Source organism: Tursiops truncatus, chromosome 8 (genome assembly GCF_011762595.2).
Source record: "Tursiops truncatus isolate mTurTru1 chromosome 8, mTurTru1.mat.Y, whole genome shotgun sequence".
NCBI classification, from domain to species: Eukaryota; Metazoa; Chordata; class Mammalia; order Artiodactyla; family Delphinidae; genus Tursiops; species Tursiops truncatus.
Genome location: NC_047041.1, coordinates 100,553,713 through 100,578,989, shown reverse-complemented (window position 1 = coordinate 100,578,989; position 25,277 = coordinate 100,553,713). Strand labels below are relative to the sequence as shown.

Genomic DNA, 25,277 nt, shown 5'->3' with positions numbered 1-25,277 from the left:
CCTGCCAAGAGGGACCGCCTTGGGCAAATTGCTCCCATCGACTGATCAGGTGCGCGGAGATAGCTGCCCTGCAGATTAATGAATTGGCTCTCCAGCCCATAAATCACTTCCTGTGACAAGCCTGGTCTGTTCCCAGAAGAATGTCCAGCCTCAGAGCGAGCCACATCCACTGCAGTTTCCCAGACCACATTCCAGGGAACCCTGGTCCTCCACAGGTATTCCTGGGAGTCGGGGGCGGGGCGGGGGGGGAATCCCTGAGTCAAACAGGCTTTGGGATGCAGGTCTTCTCAGAGCCTTGAATATACTAATGAACTTCATGACTTTCCAAGAGGGGGCAAAGTAGACAGGGGATGACAAAAGCTTTTTACAGAACATCTATTATTTCTTACAAATACCTTGAACTCTAAGGAACACAGTTTGCAAAGAGCTCATTTAAGGCAGTTTGCCACTACTTCCCAGCTGAGGACACTAAGGTTCCACCTCCTGCTGGGAGCAGTGGAGAGTCAGCCTGTCGTCCCCAAGCTGAGGCTCTACCCATGACATGAATTTTCAGAGCCCCCTGAACCAAAACGCAGGCCTGGTGTGTGAACTGGCCTCTGCCTTCTCCTCTGGGCCCTCCCTTGCGCCCCCTTAGCTCCAGCCAGGACACCGAGGCACAGAGCCCCCCAGGCTCCATGCCACCCACCAACATTCCCCCTCCTCCCAGCCAAGTCCTCTCTCTCATCCTTGCCCTGCCCCCTGCAGGCCACAGGAAGGTCCCTCAGCAGCGCCCACTGAAGGCTGGTAAATGAAGAACCCCACCCTCTCGGAAATCCCAACACCATCCAGGGACCTGCCCATCACACCTGAGGATGGGCCGGGCGCAGTGGAAGGAACCCAGCCCCACTCCTGCCTGTCAGCTACCTGCTGGAGCTCCGGGCCTCTGTGCTGGCCAGTGCCCACGTCCCGTCCCACAGCTGGGCCAGGCTTCCTCAGAACCTCTGCCATCACTGAGCCCACTCCCTCTGCCAGCTACACACATCTGCCTGCATGGGACTTTTTGTTAATGGATATAACGTCGTCTACGGGCTCTAGACAGCGCTGGGGCTCCGTGCTTCCTTGGCCATGGCTGGTGGAAACACGGGAGTGGGTATTACATGCACTGTGACTTTGGTCACGGCGTGACCTAGAATGGGCTTGGGCTGTGGAGGGACAGAATGGACGCCTGCAAGAAAGTCGGGCTTTTTTAAGCTGGTGTAGTGGGAGGCAAGGACGCTGAGTAAGCTGTACGTGTTAAATGAAATCACATATGCAAGGCTCTTGGTGCGGGGCCAGGTTCAGAGTTGATGCTCATAGATCAGTAGCACTTTTATTGTATTTAAACAAATGTTTTGGCTAATAGTGAGTCCATTTTCCTTTGATGCTAATAGTTTGAAGGGTGATGGAACATGATAAAAACAAAAAGCTCTGATTTCTTTTTTTCTAATTGGTAGAGACCAATCGCCACCCACAGCATCATCAGCAAGACCCCACCTTAGATTCTCCGTCTATAAAATAAGCATTAAAATAACTCAGAGGAGAGACCAGGCTTTATAAACTGCAGAGAGGTTGGCTGTTATACTTCGGACCCTCGCTGCGTGTTTCAGACCCTTATTATGAGCATCAGTTGGCAAAGGGATGTTTCTGAGGATGGAATCCTTTGGCTAACGGTAAGCCAGACAGGGCTGCTTGGACTGAGGTAGAAGTTTTTGCTTTAAAAATGAAAGTTGGGGCTTCCCTGGTGGCGCAGTGGTTGTGAGTCCGCCTGTCGATGCAGGGGACACGGGTTCATGCCCCGGTCTGGGAAGATCCCACATGCCGCGGAGCGGCTGGGCCCGTGAGCCATGGCTGCTGGGCCTGCGCGTCCGGAGCCTGTGCTCCGCGACGGGAGAGGCCACAACAGTGAGAGGCCCGCGTACCGCAAAAAAAAAAAAGAAAAAGAAAGTTGTTTTATACCTTTAAATACATTCGGTTGAATTGCTGATTGAATAAGCAAATACAGAACAGACTAAGAAAATTTGGTGTGGGCTCCAAGACAGCAAAGAGGGCTGTGAACTTCAAGGATCTGTATGGAACAGTTGCTGAAGCCAGCTTTGCAAAGGGGTAAGTCTCCACCAGGTAATAAGGAGGCTACCGCATTGGGAGCCCGGCAGGATTTATGATGTTAATTAAGCTCATCAGATTCCAGCTCCGTGCAGAACCCACTCAGCTGTCTGAGGCTATAAATGAAGTCTCGTCCATACCCACGTCTAAATTCCCAAGCTTCTTAGCGCCCAGCTGCACACTTGCAGGACCACGGCCCACCTCAGAGCCTTCTCGGGTGTTTCCTGTGTGCTCGGGTACAAGCCCAAACCTGTCTTCCTCCCTGGCCTCATCTGATCTGTGTCCCCTGCTTCTGCTGACCCGCCCTCCAAGAAAGCGGCCGCCCACTGCCAGCCATCAGGGCTGCCCTCCACCATTTCCGTGATGCAGGGCTGCTCAGAGCCAGGTCAGGCTGGAGCTGGGGGCAGAAGTGCAAGGCTTTGTGCCCTCCCCAGAGCTGTCCCGTTCCTTGTCACGCAGGCCCGGAGGGGACAGTGCCCGGGCCCGGAGGCTCACCACCTCTCACAGAAACAGCTCCACAGGTCTCTAGCCCCAAGCCCTCCCCTCCTCACTCCTCATGTTCCACTGTTCTTGCCTGCCCCTCCTCTCGCTGGGCACTTCTGCACCAAACGCTTTCATTCTCCCCTTCCAATCCTAAGAGATGAAACCACATGTGTGTCCATTCCTACAAAGAGGACCAGGGCAACACAAGCCCCCAGGCCTGCAAAGTATAGGCTCTGCCTCCCGGTATACACACCCCGGGGACACCCTGCTACATCCACATCAGACTCCTCTTTATTCATGAACAGAGGTAGGAAATTGGTATCAGGATTGCACCTGGCTGTAAGTAAAGACCCAAAATAACAGCAGCTAGAATAAGATAGAGGTTAAATTTTTCTCTCAGGTAAAAAGAAGTCTAGAGGCAGCCAGTTCGGGGTTAGTACAACAGCTCCATAGCCATCCATGACCCAGGCTCTTCTATCCTGCTCTCGCCATCATTAACACGAGGCTCCCATCCTTGAGGTCACCTCATGATCCCAAGATAGTCACTGCAGCTCCAGATATCACATCCACATTCCAGGCCGCAGGGAGTGGAAAAGGGCAAGGGCAAAAGGGCAGGCCTCCCAGCTAAGTGATCCTGCTTTAAAGAGCATTCCCAGAAACCTCACCCAATAACTTTTGCTTACATCTTATTGGCCTCTTCCTGAGAGGCAAGGAAATGTGGCATTATAAAAATCCCATTGACACACCCAATACTATAAGCTTTCTGTTGCTAAGGAAGACGGGGTATGGGCTTTGGATAAGCAAATAGCAGCCCTGGACACACTTTCTTGAGAGTTAAACGAAAGTAAGGGAATAGAGCCTCAAACTAATTTCTCACCTGGTTGCTTGCGGAGGCCCACAGGTGAGAATAATACAAGTCCATAAACAGTGATTATGGCATCAAAAAAGAGGCCGTGTTGGGCTTCCCTGGTGGCCTGCCGATGCAGGGGACACGGGTTCGTGCACCCGGTCCAGGAGGATCCCACGTGCCACGGAGTGGCTGGGCCCGTGAGCCATGGCCGCTGAGCCTGCGCGTCCGGAGCCTGTGCTCCGCAAGGGGAGAGGCCACAGCAGTGAGAGGCCCACGTACCGCAAAAAAAAAAGAGGCCGTGTTGGGTATTCTCAGTCCATTCTACACCTGAGATGGGACACTGTTTTGTGGTGCTCGCCTCAACAATTCTACTACCATATTCCACTGCTAGGTAAGTATTTAAAACAGCAGCTAACCTACTATAACACTCAGCTAGTGGTCTACTAGGACCTCACGGTCTTTGTTTCCTATACTTTTTCAGAACTTGTTCCTCCTCATCCATCTTTTGTTCGTGTTGTTTGCTTTTCTCCTTGAAACGACCTACTCAAGGACCCTGTCTCTAGTCTTTCCAGACCACAGTCTTCACACTGTGGTACAAAGTTGTTGATCAGAATGGAAAACTGAGCTATGATGAGGGACACCGCAATGTCACATGATGACCGGCGTGATTTGCTTCTAAAAGGGCCGCTGACACGTCTGCCTTTTTGGGTTGGCGCGTCTGCCTCCAATAAAGAAAGTCCAGAGCTGGCATTCACGGCGCCTCAGGCTCTACAAGTTGAGGCAAGAACCAGACCCTAGGTGCCAAGAAAGCTACAATTTTTAGCAGAGGGACGCAAATAAACACACATCTGTTAGGGGGAACCGTCTTAAAGGTAGGAGATAACCTTGGGAGACAGTTTAACATTATGATTAAGAGCTTAGTGGAGAGACCTGGGTTCCGGGGCCCGAACCCCTGGATGTGGTTGTGTGACTGGACAATTTATCTCTCTGAGCCTCATTTTCCTCATCCATAAAATGGAACAGTAACAGATAATAATAATGTAAGACCCATTCATTAAATGAACTCATCCACGCACAGTACTTGGCCCAAAACATGTGCCTGGCTCCTAGTACAGGGCAAGTGCCCCAAACATCAGTAATTACTATTATTTGTCTAACAACAATAGTGATAATAAGGGCATTGATTTGTTCTGTATGGCACGGAAGGTTTTAGCGTGGGGCCTGGCACATAAGACTCAATAAATTGGTTCAACCTCACTATTACCCTTGTCGCTGATAGAGGACATATCCAGAAAGCGTCTCCTCTTTCCGCAGGCAACAAAAGACACCGCCTCCTGGACTTCCCTGGCGGCCCAGTGGTTAGGACTCCACCCTTCCACTGCAGGGGGCATGGGTTCGATCCTTGGTCGGTGAACTAAGATCCTGCGTGCTACGTGCATGGCCCAAAAAACCCAGAAAACAAAAGACACCACGTCTGGATCTGGTTCCCTCCAAGAAGAAGAACCTTCTGGTGTGAGCCTTCAAGCCTCAGGCGGGGGAGAAGCAGGGCATGGCAGCCCCTGTGGGTAAAAGCTTAAGGGGTGCCAAGCTGCAGAGTCTGCTTGTTGTCTGTGACTCCTCCCTGCTGACCCAGCAGTGCCCATCTGGGCTCATGGGCCCAAAGGCAGCTTCTCCCGATTCCCTTCTGTGTCCAGCATCCTCCCAGAAGCCTGCCTTGTGACAGGTTTTCTGGAACATCTGTCAGCGAGCAGGACCTGTTGGTCCCCAACGGGCAGGAAGACAACACACAGAGGATGGGGGCAGGGGGCATGGCAGACGCCCCTACCCCACAGACTACCCTCCTTCCAGTAGAGTAGTGATGGCCTGAATTTCTGGCAGAGGATACTGGTTTCTGAGAGCTCCTGCCATAAAATTGGCTCTGTGTCCCTACAGAAAATTCCACATTACAGAAAGCAGGCCCAATGAGGCAGAAAACTCAAGCTGGGAGCATCAGGAGACCCGGCTTTGCCCTTCTGCAGCCCCGTGACTGCGGCTGAGTCCCTTCCCCTCCGTGTGCCTCGGTCTCTCCATCAGGAAAGTTTAGGGGTTTGGTGAGATCCGTGGCTCTAAACCCTGAACATGCATCAGGGGAGCTTGTTACAAAGGCAGATTCCAAGACCCAATCCCAGAAATTCAGATTCAGCTGGACACAGAGGGCCCGGGAACCCACCCCAGCCTCCTCCCAGGACACGGGGCATCTCAGGCTGCCACTCAGCTGACAGTTTCAGGCGTCCCAGAGTCTCGCTCTGCACGTGACTGTCTCCTGAGTCCCAGGGAGAGTCAGAGGGTGTGGAGGGTCCAAGAGGGGAGCAGACGGGAGGCAGAAGGGCCCCAGAGGCCCTGGCCTGGTGACTGCTGTCTGCATACCACCCGCAAAGCCTGGCCAGGTACTGCCCACCCACCTGCCCTGGCACCAGCAGGGCAGCTGCAAAATGCAGGCACTGCTGGGAGATGCACCTTATTGAAATCAGTCTCCTTGCCTTTCCTGCTGAAAAGTCCTTACCTCTGAGGTTTTCAGAAATCTGCAAAGAACAGCTGTCTGGACTCCATGTGCCCTTTAAGCAAGGAAGCAGGGGTTTTCTTTCAAGAAAGATGTGGTGCAAGACCACACTCACAGGCAGGTCCGCACTGTCCTGTGGGAGCCAGCCTGGGTCTCTGGCTTGGATGGCAGCGACCTCCCTGCCTCGCCCCCAGGGACACCTCTGCCCTATGCCGACTCCCCAACCCCACTCTGCTCCATCATTAGCATTTAGTGACACCTGGGGGGTGTTCCATGGGCTTTGTGTGTTTCACCCCATCTAATCCCCACCACAAGCCCATGAGGTAGCCAGTATCATTGTCCCCATTTCTGAGGCACAGAGAGGTTCAGTAATTTGCCCAGGGTGACCCAGCTAAGAATTGGTGGAGCTGGGCTTCGGAGTCAGGCAGTGAGGCTCCCAGAGGCTGAGCTCTGAGACCCATGTGTGCTCAAGAGCTCACCTCTGCAGCCCCACCCAGGACCATGAGACCATCCATCCCGCTCGGGGTCCGAATCCCACACATCCCTGTTGTTAATAAAGCACATCCGGGAACCTGGCGGTGGGGCGGGGGGTGGCGGGTGGGTGATAAACAGGAAGAATAAGAGAGTTGCTGCAAAGCTTCTACCCTGAGGCTGTGTGCCTCCCTCGGAAAGCCCGGTGAGAGCACACTCACACACATACACACTCACTCTCACACACTCATATGTTCATGCTCTCACTCACATATACTCAGTGAAACTCACACAACACACATTTTGCTCACACGCACACACTCACACAAGCTCACGCACCCTCACACTCAAACACTCACAACACATTCATGGTGCACAACACACACACAGCCACACACCTTGCAGACACACTTGCACGTGTTCTTACGCTCTCAGTGCACACACATCCTCATGCTCACACACGTGTGTCCTCACATGCACACACATTCGTGTACTCACACGCACGCGGGTGTGTTTCCAACCCCCACCCACGTCCAGCTGGTTGGTTTGTTCTCAAGCTGCTGACAGCACGGCAGTCGGGAAAGCTGAGAGCCAGACTCAGCAGGGGAGGGGCCCCCATCTGGTCCCCACACCAGGGGGAGGCAGGGACACCATCAGCCCTGGTGGAAGCTGTAAGGAGGGCCCTGGGGGCTGTTGGGCAGGGGCTAGGGAGACTGGAGGGTGGGGAGAGCATCCCCACTGTCTTGCCGGGACATGGGTCCCTGTCGTGGGCGTGCCTGAGCAGATTCTCATTTTCCCTGGGTTCTCTTAATTTCTTTTCAGTTAAGCTGCTGTTTGTGGAGGGCTCACAGTGTGCCCGGTGTCTTGCCAGGGGCCCTGCCGGACACCCCGCATCTCTCCGTGGTGGGGGCTGTTCTAGCCCTGCTTCGCTCAAGCAGCAGTGGAGTCCCGGCCCGGGTGAATGACTTGACAATTGCATGGCTCGGCTCCCAGGTGTCCCAGCCACACCCGGCCTGCCCTCACCGCACGCCAACTCCCTGGGACTCCGTGGGGTTCACTGCCACCTTCTCCACACAGATGTCCCCGCCCATCCCTGCATGGAGAGGAGAGAGGGAGGAGCTCCCCACCATCCCGCTCGGGGGCCTCACATCCCCCCACCATCACAGCCCAGCCAGACTCAAGGCAGAGGAGAGAAGGGCCCCCCTGGTGACCTCCAGGAACTCTGCCGAGAAAAACCCGGGCAGGCAGGCAGGCAGGCAAGGACTCACTCGGCTGGTGAGACGCGTCCTTTCATTTTCAAGGAGGCAGCGCGGCTTGCATCTTGCCCGTGCTGCTGAAAGTCAAGTAAAATGGTAGGATCTTCCCGAAGGGCAGTTTGATCACATATATGGAAAGCCTTTAAAATGTGCGCGCGTGGGCACATCCTTTAGCCCATTAATTCCACTTCTAGGAAATGTATCCTAAGGAAATATTTGGACAGGTGAGCAAATATTTGACAGGTACAAGGATGTTCATTGCATCACTATTTAAAACAGCCAGGAATTGGGACTCCCCTGGTGGTCCAGTGGCTAAGACTCCACGCTCCCAATGCAGGGGCCCGGGTTCGATCCCTGGTCAGGGAACTAGATCCCGCATGCATGCCGCAACTAAAAAAAGATCCCGCGTGCCACAACAAAGATCCCGCATGCTTCAACTAAGACCTGGCGCAGCCAAATAAATAAATATCTTTTTTAAAAAAAGCAGCAAGGAATTGAACACAGCCCAAGTAGCCAAAAACAGAGAACGGTCTAAATAAATCATAGTATACCCATGCAATAGAATATTATGTGACTACAAAAAAAAGTTTCATGTAATTATTGACGTACAATCTATTTCTGAGTTTACGACAGGCTATAACTACTTATTTATATTTGATACCATTTCCATTAAAAATCTCTATCAGTAAAAATCAGAACGTGAATACATCAAAATGTTAACTAACGCAGATTATCTATGGAGAGTTAGGCCACCGAATCGTTTTCACTTTTTCCTTTTTGCATTTTCTGATTTTTTTCTAGAATTGACATTCAGTGAAGGTGAATTTTTTCAATCATATGTACATATTATTATATTGGTTTGACTATACATGAAATATTCCTGAAAGACATAAGAACTGGTAACATTGATGCCTCTGTTAACAAAAGGTCAGTGGCTAAGGGTCAGGACATACGGAAGAAAATTTTTTTCACTATGTACCTTTGTAGCCTTTTTTTTTTTTAAATACTTTTTCACACACTTCCTTTTTTTTATATAAATTTATTTTATTATTTATTTTTGGCTGCGTTGGGTCTTCGTTGCTGTGCGTGGGCTTTCTCTAGTTGCAGCGAGCGGGGGCTGCTCTTCGTTGTGGTGCGCGGGCTTCTCGTGGCAGTGGTTTCACTTGTTGCAGAGCACAGGCTCTAGGCACACGGGCTTCAGTAGTTGTGGCACGTGGGCTCATTAGTTGTGGCTCACGGGCTGTAGAGCGCAGGCTAAGTAGTTGTGGCGCATGGGCTTAGTTGCTCAGCCGCATGTGGGATCTTCCCGGACCAAGGCTCGAACCCATGTCCCCTGCATTGGCAGGTGGATTCTTAACCACTGCGCCACCAGGGAAGTCCCCTTTGTAGCCTTTGAATTTTGAACCATATGAGTTTATTTATGGAAAGACCCAAACAAACTTTTTGGCCAACCCAATACAAACTAAATTTAAATTTTGAAACAAACAAAAGATTGATGGGGCATCTTTGACATTTCACAAACCACATTTTTGTGTAGCAGTGAATGTGGAAGGAGACTATTTATATGAGAGTTGCAAACTCAGATACCTAGAGGTTTCAGGAAGATAAATGAGGGACTGAGCTGGTATGGTCAATAGAGAGTGGTGGGGACTGGGGCCAACCAGAAAGCAGGGGCCCTCTCTATGTGGCAACAAGATTCTGCTTTGACTGGTCAGGCCATCAATAAAAGTCAAACATCCAGGCTTTCATATGCAATTTCTCATTTTGAAACATGTGCTGGGTCTTCCCTGGTGGTCCAGTGGTTAATGCAGGGGGTCTGGGTTTGGTCCACACTCCCAATGCAGGGGGCCTGGGTTTGATCCCTGGTCAGGGAACTAGATCCTGCATGCCACAACTAAAGATCCCACATGTGGCAACGAATATCCAGCGTGCCACAACTAAGACCCAGTGCAGGCAAATAATAAATAAATAAATAAACAAACAAACGTGCTGTCTCCCCTGCCCCCCAAAATACCAAGTCTCTCTAGGCCAGGCACTGGTACCAGTTTGCAATCCCTACTACATGACTGTGGAATATTCTTGTTGAGAGATGCAGGGGACGTTAAGGAGGGGTCAAATGGTGGTTGCAAGGCACAGACTAAAAGCAAGCACCCCGACTTCAGTTCTGACAGCAGCTGGTTAACAGTGACTTGGAGGGAGGTGAATGTTTACGGGCTGCCAGGCCTTCTCAAGGGCATCAGCATTTTAACAGAGCTGGGAGCCTGAGCCTACCCCGTGAGGCCATTTAAGAGGGGAATTAGAGGCTCGATGCAGAAAGGTGAGCCCTTCCAGCTCTCCCGGAAGAGACAGCCTCCACGTAGGGCTGGGCTGGTTAGAGACCAAAGTCAAGGTGTAGAAGGAAGCAGGCTGCCAGACCGCAGCCCTGATCACTTGCCTCTGAGCTCCCCACCTCCCTGCCTGTGGCCGCCCTCTCCCCGCCCACTCTGCTTGGTCACACCCTGTCCAGCTTACAGCCCAAGTGTCATCTGTCTCCCCTGCAGGTTCCCTGACCACTCCGGGTAGAGGCAGGACTCAGATCAAGGCTGCTCATTCCTCTGAGCCCCAGTCCCTTCCATCCAACAGGCTCCCTCCTTGGGGTTACTCCCATCCTCTGAGTCTCATGAAATGAGACTAGGAAGACCTCTTTCTTAGGGTGGCTGTGAGTTATGTGGGATGAAGGGTGAGGAAATTGCAGATAAGAGACCACTTTTTATCCATCAGAATAGCAAAGGTTTTATCACTGAGTGATAACACTCAGTGCTTGTGAGCATAAAATGAAATGTGACATTTTCATACCCTGCTTCTGAGACTGTATGCCAGTATATTTGTGAATGGATGTTTGAAAGTATATTTCAAAGTATATATCAAAGTATGTAGGCAAATCTACAAAACAGGATTTAGATGATGGTTGTCTAGGGCTGGAAGGTCCAGGGGAAAGGCAGAGTGACTGCCAGTGGGCACAGAGTTTCTTTTGGAGGTGAAAAAGAGTGTTCTAAAACTAGACTGATGGTTGTACAATGATGCAATGATGGTTGTACGACTCCGAATATTCTAAAACTCACTGGGGAATTCCCTGGCGGTCCAGTGGTTAGGACTTGGCGCTTTCACTGCCCGGGCCTGAGTTCAATCCCTGGTCAGGGAACTAAGATCCAAAAAGAAGAAAACAGCAGCCAAAAGAAAAAATAGCTCTACTGAGATATTTTTAATTGAGGTATAATTTATATACCACATTATTCACCCATTTGAGAGGACAATTCGGTGATTTTTTTTTTTTTTTTTTTTTTTTTTTTTTGGCCCTTCTGCCCAGCGTGGCTTGCAGGATTTTAGTTCCCCAACCAGGGATTGAACCCGGGCCCCAGCAGTAAAGGCACCAAGTCCTAACCACTGGACCGCCAGGGAATTCCCTCAATAAAGCTATTTTTAAATTTTTATTTACTTATTTATTTATTTTGGCTGCGTTGGGTCTTCGTTGCTGCACGCGGGCTTTCTCTAGTTGCCACGAGCTGGGGCTACTCTTCGTTGTGCTGCGCAGGCTTCTCATTGCGGTGGCTTGTGTTTTTGCGGAGCACCGGCTCTAGAGCGCAGGCTCAGTAGCTGTGGTACAGCGGCTTAGTTGCTCCGCGACATGTGGGGCCTTCCTGCACCAGGGATCAAACTTGTGTCCCCTGCATTGGAGGCAGATTCTTAACCACTGTGCCACCAGGGAAGCCCAAGGTATTTTTTAAATGCACAGATTTATGTACCAACTTGTCTCCACATCATTTATGATAGAAACAAAGTTTTAAACAATCCAAACATCCAGCCTTGGGGTAAAATTAAAGCCCATTCTCACTACAGAACTCCTATGGTTGAGGGAAGTCTGGAATCAGACCACCGGGATGGAAGGCACTTCTCGCTGAGTGACCTTGAGCAAGGTGCTGACCTTCACTGAGGCTCACTTTTCCCTCTATTAAATGGAAATGGTGTTTTCTTCATCAGCTAGTCGTGGGGAGTCCATGAGATAAGCCATGTAGTGTTCAGGGCAGTCCCCGCACACTGGAAGACCTCAGTAAATCCCAGTAAATACTTGGTCGTTAAATGACCGCACTCTCACATGTGTTCATCCTCTAGTTCATCCTGACAGCCATGACTCCCTCTTGACAAATGGGGAAGCCTGGGACTGTTAAGTGACTTACTCAAGTCACACGGTCAGTAAAACAAGAGTCAGAATTAGCGATGCTTTCCCCTCCCCTCCCTCCGACCTTCTCCTGGGCCCCCCTCTCCTCCCTCAGACCCATAGGATGGGATACAGTTGGGTGTTCCCACACCCCCACAACTGCCCTTGACCCACACCCATGGGGTCCCACCTGCCCACCAGGCCCACCTGGCTTTGCCCTGACTTCAGCATCTGTGGGGCCCCAGCTCCTGTCCCCAGGCCTCCAGTTACCTCCTCCTCTAAGAGGCAAACCTCAGAACAGGAGGGGAAGGTCCATGCTGAGATGACCCCACAGGGTGCCTATGGGGAGAGAGGCCTGCAGCAGCCCATAGTGTCCAGGCAGGGGGCTGGGGCTCTCAGGACATCTGCACTATACGGACAAATAGCCCTGACCTGGGGGGGCACAGAGGCGCTCAGGCCAAACTGCCCTATGGCCACAACCACCCAGGAGGGATCACACAAGGGCAGTCTCACGCCCCTTGAGAGGGGCACACTCTGATCACTGCCACAGCCGTGGGTATGAGCTGCTCCCCTCCTGCTCTCCCTCCCTGACCGGAACCAAGCCCTGTCCAACTGACCTCTATCTAGGGACCACCCCTTCTCCTGCTCTCCACCCAATGAGGTTGCAGAGGGGAGTCTAAGATCCAGATCTAAGCCAATCAGCACACTGCATCCCTGGCCACAGTGATTGATTCAGCGTAGGCACTTGACCTAAATGGATCCAATTGGAGTACATCTCAGGATTCCTGCCAGGAACGCTAAGACAAAGACTCTCTTTATCACCAGATTTCAATCTGTAGCTCCCTGGAGCACCTGCCACCCATCTTGGGGCCAAAAGGAGACTCCTCCAAGTCTGCAACACCAAAAAAGCCCACAACAGAATAAAAAGCTGAGACTGGGGAGCTGAGTCCTGATCATATGTTTGCATCCTGATCAGGTCTCGCCTGAAGCTACCCCTGGGTTGTGTGGTTCAAAAAGCCAAGAAGTCCTGTTCTGCTGAAGCAAGTTTAGGTTGGGTTTTCTACTACTTCCAACCAGGAGAATCCGAAATGGTACATGGCAGAGGTATCAGATACACACCCAAGATAACTGTTTGACCCTCATGTCAAAAGCCAAGGACAAAGGGTACCATCTTACCCAGAAGGGTCTGCCCTGTCCCTCCTCTTTGAGGTCTCAGGCCCCGTTGGCTGGCAGGTAGCCCCAAGACCTCTGCCTATACACACCCCCAACACACACACACACACATGCCACACACAGCACTGGGTAGACTTTTATTTTTAAGTCAAAGGCACAGCCTGGATGGGCTGAGGCAGTGACTGTGGATGCCCACCCCAGACCCCCAAGGTGCCACCCCCAGCTAGGGGCAGCTGTGCCAAAGGGGAGGGGATGGGTGAGAAGGGGGCCTCCCCTTTTAGGGGATCGCCTACCTCCTTCCTTAGCCTCAATAGGGGGAAGCAGGTGACATGAAGTGAGGCAGAAATGCTTCAGGGGGTCCCCCAGGGCCTCTCACTGAGCGCCCCCGACACAGGTCTTTGGTGGACGTAATTGCACGAACAGTCCATAAAGTGACAGCTTGAGGGGTGCCCCCTCCCAAGAGCAGGACCTCAGGGGAGGGCAGGGGAGAGGTCCCAGTTTCTCCCTGTGGCAACTCAGTGCTTAGAAATGGAGGAGGAGCCCTCCCCTGCCGGGCAGCCCCCTGGGGGAGAAGTACCTTCCACCAGATGAGGCCGCATCTAGGCAGAGGGCCCCCCACTCCACTCCCCAGCAGGCCCCCTCCCTCCCTGCATCTCTAACTCTATCCGGTAAGACATTAAAAAAATTCTCTGCTTATAAAAATACTTCTGCTCTGTCTGGGGGTGGGGTGGGGGGGAGGGGAGAGAAGGGTAACAATCCCTGGGGATGGGGCGGAGCTATACAGGAGGCCTGGGGGCAGTGAGCCGGCCTCCTAGAACACAGCCCCGACCGGGGAGAGGGTCACAGTGACGGAGGCTAGGAGGGGGGCAGGGGACCGTTGGCTCGTCGGGGGGCTCCCTTGGCGGCGGGCGCCCGGCCCGGGACGGCGGGCACGGGGGAGACGCGGCGGGATGTGGCGGCGCTCCGCAGCTTCTGTTTCCGCCGCTTGGCCAGCGGCGCGTTTTCCACGCTCTTCAAGAAGAAACCCTCACGTTTGCCCCGATTGAACGCCTGGCGGAAAGGAGGCGGTAAGTTCCACCGGCCTGGCCTCGACTTCCAAATCCTAGCTTTGGCCCCCATCCCAGGCCTTCCTTCCCATACCACTAGGTCAGGGCCAACAGGTCTTTGGCCTCCAGCCTCTCAAACGGTCAGGGTCCCGACAGGTCAGAGGCCTGGACTCGGCTGAACTCAACCTCTCAGGACTCTGCGGGAGTCGCCTCCCGCAGGCCCCGCCCCTCACCAGAAAAGCCCCTCACCAGAAAGGTGGCGTTGAGCCCGGAGCGCACAGCTGGCCCCGAGGACTCCAGCACGTCCGGCGTCCGTAGCGGAGGCGAGGAGCGCGCGCTGCCGTCCTGCAGCCACGAGCTGCCCCGCAGTCCCTCGAGCTTCAGCCGCTTGGTGGGGTCCACAGTCAGGAGCCCTGGAGGCAGGACAGAGGAAGTGTTGGGGGGCTGTGTGTAGAGGCTGCGCCCCAGAGACATCCTAGCAGCCCCACTCTCCTCCCCACAAGTCCCCCACCAGGACACCTGACCCAGTAGCAAACCCTGTCCCATCATGACCCCATGGCCTCCCCCTCCCCAGCCACGGCCTGTGACCTCCGGCTTCGCACCTCGGACCAGCTCCTTGGCTTCCTCGGACACGCCTCGCCAGGCCTCCCCATCAAGGGAGAAGCGCCCCTCGCGGATCTTGCGCATTATTTCCGCCGCCTGGCTCTGCCCGCCCTGGCCTGAGGCCCCCTGGAAGGGGACCTGGCCTGACAGCATCATGTACTGGGGAGTGAAAAGTGAGACCAGTCCAGACCTTCTCCAAGAGGCTAACTCCTGAGGCCCATGGGTTATGAACTCTGACTTCCAACTCCTAAAACTAGGATGCCCGGACCCCAGCACCAGAGAGACCTCGCCTCTGTATTAGGACGACTTCTGACCCCAGCCTCAGACCAAACCCTGCCACCCCAACAAGAGAACTCCTGTCCCCAGGCTCGGAGGACCCTGACATCTCCTCGGAGACCCCATCCCATACCAGAATGACGCCGAGGCTCCAGAGGTCGCAGGACTCGTCGTAGCCCTGCTGCGCCAGCAGCTCGGGGGCCGCGTACTGCAGCGTAAAGCAGGGTGTCTGCATGGGCCCCGCTGGGCTCTGCGGGCGCAGACGCGCGAACCCGAAGTCGATGATCTTCACCGGGGCTCCGGGCGTATCATCGGCGTACAGGATGTTCTATGAGGGCGGCGAGGCGGCCGTCAGAGACTGGCCCTCCGCGCCGAAGCCCTCCCAGTCCGCTGAGGCCCCGCGCCCACCTCGGGCTTGAGGTCGCGGTGCACCACCCCCGCCTCCTCGTGCATGAAGCTCACGGCCGACACGAGGCTGCGCAGGATCTGGCTCGCCTCGGACTCGCTGAAGTGCCGCTTCTTGCGGATGTGCTCCAGCAGCTCCCCACCCTGCAGTAGCTCCAGGACCAGGTACGTGTGCAGCTGCGGGCGGCGCAACGGGCCAAGGTCACCACCTGGGTTACTGTCACCACCTACCCAACCGGGCCGCCCCCCGACCCCCCACCGGGCCCAGCCAGATCCTGCCCCGCGGTCAACATCAAGCTCCGCCCCCGGCTTCAGGCCCCGACCCTGTTCGAACCCTGACCTCAAGACCACCCCAAGAACCACCTTAGGACTCGCTTCAGTTTCTACCCCCTACTTTTTTCCAGGCCCCCGTCCCTTTGGCCACCTTAAAACCCGCCGCCCTAAATCCTCCCCCTGCCCCGTTCCGTTGGCCATCCTCAGCTCCGCCTTCCGGTCCTCAGGCCCTACTCCCCTGAAATCCCACTTCCCTGACCTCCGGGTCCTCAGGCCCCGCCCATGGCGCTCTCAGGCCCCGCCTCCTATCCTCCTCCCCGCCCCCCACGGGCAGGCTCTAGCGTCCCTGGGCTCCGTCCTAGCCCAGGAAGGCGTCACCTGGTCCTGATGCACTTCGTGCAGCTTCACCACGTTGGGGTGCGACTGGCACAGCCGCAGGGCGGCCACTTCGCGCTGCGTGTTCGCCTCCAGCCTGGGGGCAGGGCAGGCGGGGTCAGGACAGCTGACCTCCGGCCCCGCCCTCCCCGAATCCGCTCAGCAGAACCCAGCCCACCCCGGGCCCGCCCACCTGCGGCTGAGGATTTTGACCGCGAACTCCTGGCCGTTCTGTAGCTGGCGGCAGCGGCGACACACGGAGAAGCTACCCTGGCCCAACGCGGGTTCCCGCAGGTCCAGTTCGTACTGCTGGAAGAAGGGCGAGTCCTGGGGGCGAAGGGGACGCGTCAGAGGTCCTACCGGGAGCCTTGCGGCCATGCCACGCCCCTGTTCAGAGAGGCTACGGACCTCACCGAAGCCACAGCATGCGCCTGCTGAAGCCACATCTGGAGTCCCCAAGCCCACTTCTCCCCACCCTGGCCCAACCCACCTGCATCATGGCGCTCCTGGCCAACGCTGCCCTGCCAGGCCGGTCTCCAGCAATAGACGCTTCCAGCACATCGGTCATCACCGCGTTGTTGTGGTCAAACAGGATGGACGGTGCCACGAAGGAGTATCCCTGGCGGAGGAGGGGTGTTGTCAGTGGTGGATGGAGGTGCAGATGGAGTCCCCGAAGGCCCAGACCCAGCGGGAAGGAGGGCGGGGCAGAGGAAAGTCCCTGGAGCAGGGGATGTTGCTTTTGCATCCTGGTGCACACAGGATGCGTGGACATTTTATTCCACCTTGTTCTGTGATCTCTTGGGACCATGCATGTCTGTTCCCCCGCCAGTCTGTGACTCTGCCTTTCCCATCACAGTGATCCCCCCAGGTGCCAAGGGCATCATCTGACACAGTGTAGTGGCCCAGAATATGATAGGCTGAATACATGAAAGAACTGTGGCCTGGCATCACACATACTTAACTTAGGAGAATTCAACTCTACCCACTCAGGACAAAAAGTCTTTATTCCTTCCTTTCAAATCAAACTTTGGCCTCCTCTGCAAGGGGGGCTACTGAGGAAACGTAAAGAGAAACCAAAGTTAATTCTTTGCCTTTCCTAACAATCCACATCCTGGCAATTCAAGGGACTCTCAAGGGTAATTTTAACAATGTGTTGTTTTCTCCTAGAAATGCAGCGCCACTGTGCGCTAGAATGCAAGCTCCACATGGGTGGGATCATTGTCTGTCAAGTTTATTGTTACGTCCCTAGTGCCCAGGTCAGTGCCTGGCACATTGAAGGCACTCAATACATACTTTTGAATCATTAAATGAATGAATGAAAGTAACCACTGATTCACAAGAAAACTTGCTCATTAGGACTGTGAGATCGAGGATGGATCGCAGGAGATCGAGGGATATTCAAGCACAGAGCTGTCCCTTGTGAGAGCTTCATAGAGGGGAACTGATCCATCCATACTTGATATTGGCCTATTCTTATTTAATATTTATGGACCATGTCCTACAGGCCAGGCCCCCAAGCTGGACTCAGGGACACAGAAATTACCAGCTGGACTCAGGGACACAGAAATTAAACACACAGTCCCTGCCCTCTGGGAGCTTCAGACCAGGTGAGGCAGTCTCAGTCAGCGCCAGGATAAAACCTGACAAACTGTTTAGAAGGAGATTTTGTCTGTAGCAGGCTGGTGCACAAGGAAAGGGTGACCCAGGGCCAGAGGAGCAGGGAAGACTTCATATGCGGACAGCACTGGACAACAAGGCTTGAATTTTGCCAGGTGAGCAACTATACCCTCCAGGTTGAGGGAACCACATATGCAAAGGTACAGAGGTGTGTTCTGGCACCTCTGAGCAGTTCAGAGGTGCTAGAGCACTGAGTGGGATAACAGAGTGCTGAGGGGAGGGCTCTGAGCAGAGACCACATCGTGCAAGGCCTTGTATGCCGAGCAAAGGAGATGGGACTGATCCAACAAGCCTAAGCTTCTAAAACTGGGTGGAGGGGGCCTATGCCCCCAGGAGTGCGATATGATGTGCCAGAGGGACGTGCAAAGCCACAGTATAAACAAGGCATCTCTTCCTAAGTGTCCCCTTAAGCAAGTGAATAATTTAAAACAGTATTTTTACATAACAATAGAGATATGATGGAGAAGAAGGGAAATGAACATGAAATTTCAAAATAAACCAGGAAATTCAAAGGCACGTCCTGCCCAGGTGGTCTCTATGACTGACAATTGTAGGTTCCACACAGTGGAGAGATCTAGAGGAGATGCTGACTCCTGATCAGGACACAGGGCCTGTGCAGTGCCCGCAGGTCAGCCAGGGCTAAGGCTGAGCAGCTCCTGCCTCCCCCGCATCTGTGGTTCTACGAACACTCACTCACCTGGAAGATGCGAGGATCCCCAGGTGGGGGGCTTCCAGGGGGTGAGTAGACAGGCTCCAGCCGGGTAAATTCCTCTGCAAAGTTGCCCACATCCAGCTCTGAGCGGATCTGGGGTCGGAATGGGGCGGGAATCTTCCTGGCAGCCAGAGCAGCCCAATCCAGACCCTGGAGAAAAGGAATGAGAGACAAGGGGTCAAAGGGCAGGAAGTGGAAACCCCTGTCCACTCAGGCCACCCTCAGCAGGCAGCTCCTCAGTGAGGCAAAGGTCTCACTGGCATTTGTGTGGGAAGCTGTTCTTCCTGCCTCCCCAGCTTCTGTTTCCCTTCCTCTGATAACAGAATCCCTATTTCTCTTGGAGAACCAGCCCTCCACCACACTCAGCCAACTCTAGGGCTTTTAATAGAATTAATGTGCAAAAAAAAAAAAAACAAATCACTTTCTCCTACTGGACTTAAATCTGGGAGGATATGGGCCTGGAACTGCTGGGGACCCCCTCAATGTCTAATGATGAAGTGCCTGTGCAGAAAAGCAGAAGCAAGAGACAAAGAAAGAAATTCCTAATAACATAGATTCAGCACCTGGATGCAGCCTTGCCTGAAGTCAGACCACTTTTCCTTGGACTTTTCATTTATGGGAGCTAAAACATTCCTTTTATGTTTAAACTAGTACAGCGGAGCCTGTTCGTTGCCTGCCCAACATCCATTCTCCTGGTCTTCCTTAGTACTATAGCCCCAATTTTATTTCAGGAACCAATGTACACAACTAAAAAATAGTATTTTATAAACTTCCTTGCAGCTAGCAGTGACCAGTTACTTGTAAGCAAAAATTACGAGGTAGGAATCCAGGGAAAGAGCCTGAAGAGGAGGGTGAACCGTTGGTAAGGTGCCCTTTTTGCCCTTCCACTCCTTCTTCTTCGTGCTTCCCACCTGGAGAGCAACCTAGATAGCAAGAGCTACAGCAGTCATCTTGTACCACGAGGCAACCTTGGGGACAGAGGCTACGTGCTAAGAATAGAGGAGCATTTAAAAAGAAAAAAAAAAAAACAACTGAACTTGGCTTCATGAAGACACCACAGCAGCCCCAGCCTGCCAACTTCTGGATTTCTTTTATGTGAGAAAATAAATAAATAAATAGACGGCTATCTTGTTTAGACCACTATTCATTCCTATCTCTGCTCTTAGCAGCCAGACTCTATTCCACAGATATCACCATCTTGAGTTGGACTTTTTGTCACTTGCAGCCTAGAGGCCCGGCCCGGGCTTGAAGGCCCCAGTTCTGGCACCAGGGACCTGAGCATTGCTATCACCAAAGAGGCTATCTCAAGAGAAGGGGGAATAAGGGCACCATCAGGCCTCGAAAACCTTGGGGCGCCTCTCCAGTGTGACTACTGGTCCACCTACTCCCAGCACCTGGAGCCTGGCATGTGCTCAGGGTGGGTTGAGGAATTCACTTAAGGAAACTGACACCGTTCAGTCACTTCGCCCACAAAGGGACATCTTCACCGCAGAGACTTAGCCTCCTGTCTGAGAAAGCTTCTCTGAGGGCCCTTCCAAGCAGTACTTGCTGGGAAGATTCAAGGAGATGGCACTCATAGCAAGGGTAACTGGATGTCTGGCCCGCTCTAAGTGCCCATTAGCAGATGCCTCTGTTTCTACGTCACACAAGGCAAATTTAATACCCACATGTAAACAGAACCTAACAGTTAAGAGCGTGGGCCTTCAAGCCACCCAGATGTGGGTTGAAATCTGTGCTCCATCACTTAGCTCAGTGATCTTGGGCAAATTACTTAACCTCTCTGAACCTCAGTTTCCTCATCTGTAAAGATGAAGATAATCAGGAAGGTTCTGAGGCTTACATGAAATAATGCAAGCAAGGGGCCAAGACACAGGTGTTCACAGTCACAGGGCCCTGCTCGGCAGTGATGCTGGCCAGGCGTAGTGCCCGAGCCAGTGAGGTCTCACAAGGACAGAATTCACTCTGCACTGCACCTTAAACTGTGTGTGCTTTTAACAAGTGAACAAAACCCACGTGGTTGATTCAGACATGTCCATCTGAAGAAGAGGCACACAGCCTGTACAGGTACAAAGACCAAAACCCTGAGTGGATGCAAGAGTCATAAGATTTGGGCTGACAGCAGACCTGGGGTCTGTTCCCAGCTCTACACTTGAGGAGTCACCTTGCTCCTCTGAACCCGTCCAATGAAAGGACTGATGAATTCATTCTCAAGTCCCTGCCAGCCCTACCAGGCAATGAATGCTTTCCCGCCAAGAACACATCTTCCAAGTTGCAATAGAGACGGCTGAGAGGACAAGCCTGCTTTCTTTATCTGAGAGGTTTTCCAAATCAAGTGAAACTGGCCAGCCTCAGACCATCCCTCCAGTGTCCCCCAACCCAGAGCAGTAGCCTGGCCCCGGTGTGTGCAGACAGGTATGGGGGCGAGCCAGGAGCCTCACCTGGAAGAAGGGGTGGTTCTTAACTTCCTGCGCCCCCTGGTGTCCTGCACCCAGCCGCTTCTTGGGGTCCTTGCAAAGCAGCCGCTGCAGTAGATCCTGTGCCACTGGCCCGATCCGGGGGGGGAAGGGAGGGGAGCACTTCAGGATCCGTCTGGGAGGATTGGTGGGGGGGCGTCAGGGGCAGCAGGCCCCCCCTCCAGCCCTGCCCAGGCCCCTCGGCCGCCCTCTGCTTCCAGCCCTGCTCACCGAGACACCTCTGCCTGCGTGTTCCTCTCGCCCTCCAGGGTGAAGGGCGAGGCCCCCGTCAGCAGCTCGAAGAGCAGGATGCCTAGGCTCCACCAGTCCACAGCCTGCGGGGCAGAGCCAGGGTGAGGGCCTGCGGCCACCCCTACCTCGCCACACCCACCCCTCTGACCCCCCGCCAACCCACCTTGCCGTGGCCCGACTTGCTGCGGATAATCTCGGGGGCCATGTACTCGATGGTGCCACAGAAGGAGAAGGTCCGCTCTTTCTGGGAGGGCAAGAGGACCCGCCCAAGGCTCAGAGTTAAGACTCGTGGACTTGTGAGGGTCGGAGCAGTGGGAACTCCCCGAAGGCAGGGCCTGGATCTACTCACCTCTGCGCCCCCAAGAAACGCAGAGCCAGGCGTGAAGCGGGAGCCGGGAAGGGACGGCCCGCACGGGGGTGCGGGAGGCCGAGACTGCCCTTCACTCACCTCCTCTGTCAGGAACTCCTTGCTAAGCCCGAAGTCCGTGAGGACGACATGGCCCTCGGAGTCCAGGAGCACGTTCTCCAGCTTCAGATCTCGGTAGATGATGCCCAGCTGGCAGGAGCAAGAAGGCCCTGAGGATCCCTCCCCCGACACCCTCTGCTCCTGTCCCTGCACCTGGTCCCTGGGGACGGGGATCTCCAGTGCTGGTGCGGGGCCGGGGTGGGACTGGACCATTGGATAGGAAAAGCCATTTAAGATGTAAAAGCAAGGAAGAGGACACCCTGGAGAGGCCACAAGGGAGCAGGCCCCAAGTTCCCAGGGAGAGGAGCCCCATCTCATGACGGCTTTGGGAGCCAAGGCATGAGGTCTCCGTTTGCAGAAGTTCTGTGAACGTGGCCCCAGGAAGCAGCCTCGCGCTCCCTGTGAGAGGGAAGCCCCTCCGAGGAGACCCCAGGGGAGGAGACCCCACCAGGCAGCACCGGGGCCTTCCTTCCAGGAGGCCTCCCCCACCAGGCAGCACCAGGGCCTTCCTTCCAGGAGGCCTACGGGAAGCAGCTCCCGTCCCCACCGAGGCCACCAGCCCTCAGAAAGCCCAAGGCCACTAGGTTCACAGGCCCCTTCTAAGGCCCAGGCCCAGTCCCCACGGCCACAGCCAGGTGGCCAGGTCCTCACCCACCTTGTGCAGGTGTTCCAGGGCCAGCACGATCTCGCCCCCATACACGCGCACCTCAGCCTCCTTGAAGTACTGGCGCTGGTACAGGTGGGTGAACATTTCGCCGCCGTTCACATAGTCTGGGGGCGGGAGGTGGGTGAAAGTCGCGGAGTAGCCCCCTGGGGTGGCCCCCCCGCCTCCATGGCCCCCAGGGTTGGAAGGTGTCTGCCCTTACCCAGGATGAGGTGCAACTTGGCGTCCGTCTGGAAGGCGTAGTGCAGCGTGACCAGGAAGGGTGCCTGGCGCACCAGCTCCAGCACGGAGCGCTCCGTGCGCGTGTGCTCCTGCGTCTTGGCTCGCTGCACCAGCGCCGCCTTGCGCAGCACCTTCATGGCATACAGCTTCCCCGCGTCGTGCCCGCCCGCCTTCCGCACCAGGAACACCTTCCCGTAGGCTGTGGGAGCAGCGAGTGGGCGGAGGGTAGGCCATGAACAGGAGGGTGGTGCAGACGGGTGAGGGTGGGCACGCTGCCAAGCCAGGAGGGTGTGCAAGTCGGGGGAAGGAGCTGGGGTGAGAGGCAGATGTGCAAAAACTGGCAGAGCCTTCTAAGGAAAAGGTGTGCACACCCCCGGGCGGGTGCTCAGCGAAACCAGGGAGGGGATGTGCAAACCAGGCTGGGGGGCACACAACTCCGGGAGGCCTGCAGCGGGGGTGGGGGTGGGGTGGAGGGCGGGTCATGTGCAAACCTGTGGAAGATGAGACAGATGCAAAAGGATGCAAAGCCAGGGAAGGGAGGCAGAGGTGCACGCAGACAGGGGAGGGCCGGTCAAACCCGAGGAGGGGAGTTTGCAAAGTGGGGGAGAGGGCTCTCATATCCCGCAAGGGGAGGAGCTGTGAAATCACACAGGAGAGCTGCAAGCCCCCAAGAGTGTTGGCAGATCCCAGAGGACCTTCCAGGGAGGAGCGACGTCAACGTGGAGCAGCCCTGCGGGTCGGCATGCAAACCATGGCAGGGCAGGGCAAAGCAGGCAGGGCAGGGAGAGGCTGGGGAGCACTGCCGGCAGCCTGGCCCAACCCAGGTGGGTGTGCAAGCGGGAGGCCCGGGGCACCATGCCTGGGACACCTGCCGGTGGATAGGGCTCCTCACCTCCCGTGCCCAGCACCTTGAGCAGCTGGAAGTTCTCCACGCCCACCTTCTCCTCGTGCCCGGTCAGGTTGGCTGCGGGCACAGGGGGCAAATGAACCCAGCCCGTGCATGAACCCTCCCAGCCGGCCTGGGCAGCCATCACCCGGCCTGCACCCCGGGCCACCTATGCCCCACCTTCGGTGATCTGCAGCTCCACCGCACAGCCCTCGTCCTCGTCCTCGTCCCCCATGGCCGGCGGGTCGCTGGGGCCCGCGAGGCTCAGCTCCGGGCGGCGCCGGTTACATGGCGGCTCCGGCCGGGGCGGGAGCTTCCTGGTGCCGCCTCCGGGGCTGAGGCGGGCTCCGGCGCCGCCTCCCTGCTCCCCGCCCCGCGCGGCCTGAGTCAGGCGCTGGAACGTGACAGCGCCGGGCGGGGGGCGGGCGGACGGGGCGGTCCCATCTCCCGCAGGCGCAGGGGGCTGGTGCTAGGGCTGTGCGCTCCGGGCCCCAGGCGACCATCCTGGGGACCTGGGAACACCCCTTAGGAGCCGTGCCTGGGGTCCGTGGATAACCTGGGGCCTCTGTGGGGCGGACACTCCCAAGCCAGGTGTTGGCCCCAGGGCGGTAAGTCCACGTCAGGCTGTGTCCCAAGGGGGATGGGGGTCCCACTCAGGTACTTTAGAGCCGCCTTCCCCTCCAGGGTGCCAGCCCCAAGGGCAGCCAAGCAGCTCTGTCCAATTCTTAGCCACCAGCGAAAGTGAGGGATTTCATAAAAATCACAACCCACTTGCCTCATTTTTGATCACTCCTTGACCTCAGCAAATAGGGGAGGGGATCTGTCGGTCCCCTTGCCAGACGAGCAGCCTGAAGCCACACGGCCACCCTTGTCCAGCTACTGCCAGCCCAGCCCCAGCCCTGCGCCTCTCACTCAGCAGGGCTCTCGCTCTTGGTGCTGGGCAGGCTAAGAGGGTCCCAGAAGCCGCCCGGCCCAGCCCAGCTCCCTGTCTATACCCCCGGCAGCCAGCGAGACCCTCTCCCCTGCAGACTTGCCTTTGCCGGGGAGGCCTGGGGGCACAGGCACCCTGAGGACCAAGCCCTGTCTCTGGGCTCCCCTTACCTACAAGGGGCACCAAGAGGGAGCCCAGCCCAACCCCCAGCAGGGAGGGGCAGCCGATTTTCTGACCGAATCTTCCTAAAGCAAGCGGACCTATAAAAGCACCTCAGCCCCCAGGCACCCTTCACAGCCCACCCAGTGCGCGCACCCCGATGTGGCTCTGCCCCTTGTGGTTCCCAAGCCTGGCACAAAGTAGACCTCAAAAGGGGTGTCAGAGCCACATAGGTGTGGCCTGCTCTCCCCATCAGGCCCAGCGCCTTGTCCCCCTCCCTGACAACTGACAGGGGCCACCAACAGGGTGGGGCAGCCAACAAAGCCCCCTGCCCTGAGGCCTGTAGGAGGGGCTTCCAGCTGCTCAACCCCACTGGAGGCCAGGGGGGGTCCACTCCCATGCCACCAACCTCAGAAACTCAGGCTGAGAGAAGGAAGGCAGAGCGGTGGGTTATCCCCAAGGGGAGGGCTGTGGAAACCCTGTGAGTCAGGCTGCAATAGGTCACCCTGGGGAGGCTGGCCTGGCCACCCCTCCCAGCTCTCCCCACCCCCAGATTCAGGTTGCCTCACCTCAGCCGGGCAGCCCCACCCTACTCTGGGCGGCCCCAGGTGCCTTGACTCACGTCCTGCCGCCCAGGCTAATGGCCCCCTTCCCGGGCGTCATCCTAGAGGCCCTGGTCAGAGACCCCGGCGTCCTTCCCACCTCGTGTGTCCCTCCACAACAGCCCCCGACACCAGGCGACACCCCAAGGGCGGTAAATTCCCTGGCGAGGGGCTCAGCCCCAAAGGC

The 25,277-nt window shown here is 55.6% G+C and overlaps 1 protein-coding gene across 5 annotated transcripts; it reads right to left on the bottom strand.

The window, feature by feature from the left end:
• Positions 1 to 13,206: 13,206 nt before the first annotated feature.
• RPS6KA4 (ribosomal protein S6 kinase A4) lies at positions 13,207 to 24,889 on the bottom strand. Of its 5 annotated transcripts, none has more exons than XM_033860945.2 (17): positions 23,579 to 24,889; positions 23,405 to 23,476; positions 22,493 to 22,711; positions 22,282 to 22,397; positions 21,510 to 21,716; positions 21,324 to 21,404; positions 21,140 to 21,243; positions 20,894 to 21,044; positions 18,441 to 18,605; positions 16,557 to 16,685; positions 16,260 to 16,393; positions 16,070 to 16,163; positions 15,476 to 15,595; positions 15,147 to 15,341; positions 14,737 to 14,896; positions 14,384 to 14,547; positions 13,207 to 14,138 (listed from the first exon to the last, which is right to left on the bottom strand). In XM_033860945.2, exons 1-17 carry the CDS (start codon positions 23,631 to 23,633, stop codon positions 13,944 to 13,946), a joined length of 2,361 nt encoding a protein of 786 aa, XP_033716836.1. In that variant the 5' UTR covers positions 23,634 to 24,889; the 3' UTR covers positions 13,207 to 13,943. The 5 variants fall into 5 exon arrangements, with proteins under 5 accessions (XP_033716836.1, XP_033716835.1, XP_033716837.1 ...); XM_033860944.2 differs by having other exon boundaries at positions 15,422 to 15,595; positions 23,579 to 24,882; XM_033860946.2 differs by having other exon boundaries at positions 15,422 to 15,595; positions 21,609 to 21,716; positions 23,579 to 24,876.
• Between the last annotated feature and the right edge of the window lie 388 nt (positions 24,890 to 25,277).

Bases quoted from the DNA above. Each gene is read 5' to 3' on its own strand.
- RPS6KA4 (XM_033860944.2), bottom strand. From the start codon at position 23,633: ATGGGGGACGAGGACGAGGACGAGGGCTGTGCGGTGGAGCTGCAGATC. The intron at 14,897-15,146 runs GTATGGGATGGG...TTCACTCCCCAG, and splicing joins GGAGCCTCGGCGTCATTCTG to TACATGATGCTGTCAGGCCA. The intron at 14,139-14,383 runs GTGAGGGGCTTT...CCTTTCCGCCAG, and splicing joins GGCTCAACGCCACCTTTCTG to GCGTTCAATCGGGGCAAACG.